This window comes from Austrofundulus limnaeus, unplaced genomic scaffold, assembly GCF_001266775.1.
Source record: "Austrofundulus limnaeus strain Quisiro unplaced genomic scaffold, Austrofundulus_limnaeus-1.0 Scaffold2524, whole genome shotgun sequence".
NCBI classification, from domain to species: domain Eukaryota; kingdom Metazoa; phylum Chordata; class Actinopteri; order Cyprinodontiformes; family Rivulidae; genus Austrofundulus; species Austrofundulus limnaeus.
In genome coordinates, this window is record NW_013954926.1 from 1413 (window position 1) to 3596 (window position 2184).

At 36.3% G+C, this 2184-nt stretch overlaps 1 protein-coding gene across 1 annotated transcript in view; it reads right to left on the minus strand.

The window, feature by feature from the left end:
- Nucleotides 1–214: 214 nt before the first annotated feature.
- The window catches only part of LOC106511120 (four and a half LIM domains protein 3), a gene marked incomplete in the record, with an annotated part of 13603 nt that continues 11633 nt past the window's right edge, over nucleotides 215–2184 (minus strand). Inside the window, 1 exon segment of the mRNA XM_013999865.1 lies at nucleotides 215–1559. Coding sequence (XP_013855319.1) covers nucleotides 1408–1559 — 152 coding nt within the window.

Here is a 2184-nt window from a genome sequence, read left to right on the forward strand (position 1 = left end):
TTTATGCCCTTTCCCTCTGGAGCTGCACACACACACACACACACACTCGTTTTTCCTAGAAAGACATATGAAACACTTGAAGAGTTTTTTTCTTTGTCCTAGAGTGTAAACACGAGTCAACAGAAAACCGTGGAGTTTGAATGCAGTAACAGATGTTCATTGTAACCACAAAGACACCCAGATTCTAAGAAAAGCTGAAAAACGATAAACAAAGATTAGTCAACGCCTTTTATTTAAATCTGTTTTAAAAATAGGACGAACCATTTAGTCGTATCAGCCATCAACAGATTTACAGTAAGTTGAAATGATTATCATTCTGATGGCCTAGTTTCCATCTTAAAATATATATATTTGCCAACTCTGACTCACCAGCATCAAAGCTGAAATAATCAACTTCTTATAGATAATTTTCTCTATTTTTTTACATACATGATTTAAAACTAACATAAAAAGTCATAAGAAGCAATAAAAATAAAAATAAAATATAAAAAAARCATGCATTTTTTGGGCAATGAACACTTATGCATTTTATTTTAGCGTTTTTGGGGGGTTATAAATGTCTTTGTGCGCGAACTATAAAGCTATACAATAAAGGAATTATTAAAGTAAAGCTTAACTAGAACACTGGTGTGTTTCCCACCATGTGTGTGTTTGTGTGCACGTTACACAGAAGCAAAAACCTATCGTTAGCGGAGTGCAAAATGAAGTGTACTGATGACCAAAAACTAACATTAACAAGTATTTTATTCATTTTTTCCCTCATTCTCACGTTGAAATTTTGGGTGAAAAATAAAAACCGTCTAATTTTTGACGACTTTTTACAAAAGGCGTTGCACTTTCTGTGCAGTTATGTACAACAACACGTTCAAAATGCATAAAGCAAGACCTAGAATATAGAGCAGTAAGTGACATGCGATGAAAAGTAAACATTTAAAATGTATAAAACTGCAGCTGTAAAAGCGTCAAACAGTAAGTYGATCAAACATTTAACATTAAAACCTGTAGGGCTTATAGATCAGTGTTCTGTCTTCTCCTCAGAGCCTGACGTCTACCTGAAGTGTTTTTTCACTTACACGTAGATATTTATATGAAGAAGTATTTGGTGAAATGACAAGCACTCAGAACATACAAATCATCAAAAAAGGCACTCCATAAACAAAACGTTTTAATACAAGAAGAAATCTTTGTCCTGATGATGCAACATAATRGAGCTGCAGCTCCTGGTTGAAGCTTTTATCTTAACACGGCCATAAAAGGAACAAATGTCTTTATTTTAAAATGACCTGAGGCAGCATTTTATTTTAGCCTGTGTTACCTTCCATGGCAATAACCAGGGTTTTTTTTTTAAAGCTTTAGCAATGAGTTGAAGATTGTGAAGGAATGGTGCGACCGCAGTAAACGAGGGCTCTATAGGCTGCTGTGGCAGCCGCGGCACAGGATCCTGTCACCCTCGGGGAAAAAGCCGGCGCCCACGAGCGAGACGGAACACTGGGAGCAGGTGAAACATGGCTGATGCCACTGGCGTTCTTCAAATGAGATGTACTTTCCGCCTCCAAAACCTGGACAAAAGAGAAAATTACAAAAAAAAAAAAAAGGACAAAAAACAGAACATTAAAAACTTCAAATCTGTCGCTCCCCCACACTGTCACGTTATGACCCCCACAATATTTGATCCGGTCAATATAACCCCTCCCCCCACTAAAATGACATAATTTGCTCTAACACAATAATGAACTGGTTAAGTACACAGCTGCAAATCTCTTGTCTTTCGGTAACTATAACCTAATTTCAAAATTTACAGTGTCACCTACGTAAGTACATTACATCTTGTATGTAAGTTTATGCATAATCGCTTCAAACAACATGCAGGGCTTTAGAACCTAACACCCCCACCCCCCACCCCCAATGGTAGACCTTGGAAGGACCAGATACTGTTTTTGTTTGTACTTCACAGTTTGAGTCGGTAAAACATTTACTTTAAACTAGTCTGAGTCTGCGGTGGAATTTAGGGAATAGGTTTACGGAACTGACCTGACACTAATATAAAAACCTACAAAATAATCTGTATGTTTAGAAGTCAACATTTATTAGGAAATAATGTTACCATGGAAAATAAGCTTTTTGTTGTTGTTGTAAATTTTGAGATTGTTCAAGTTTAGCTTTGTTGTACTGTATTATATATAT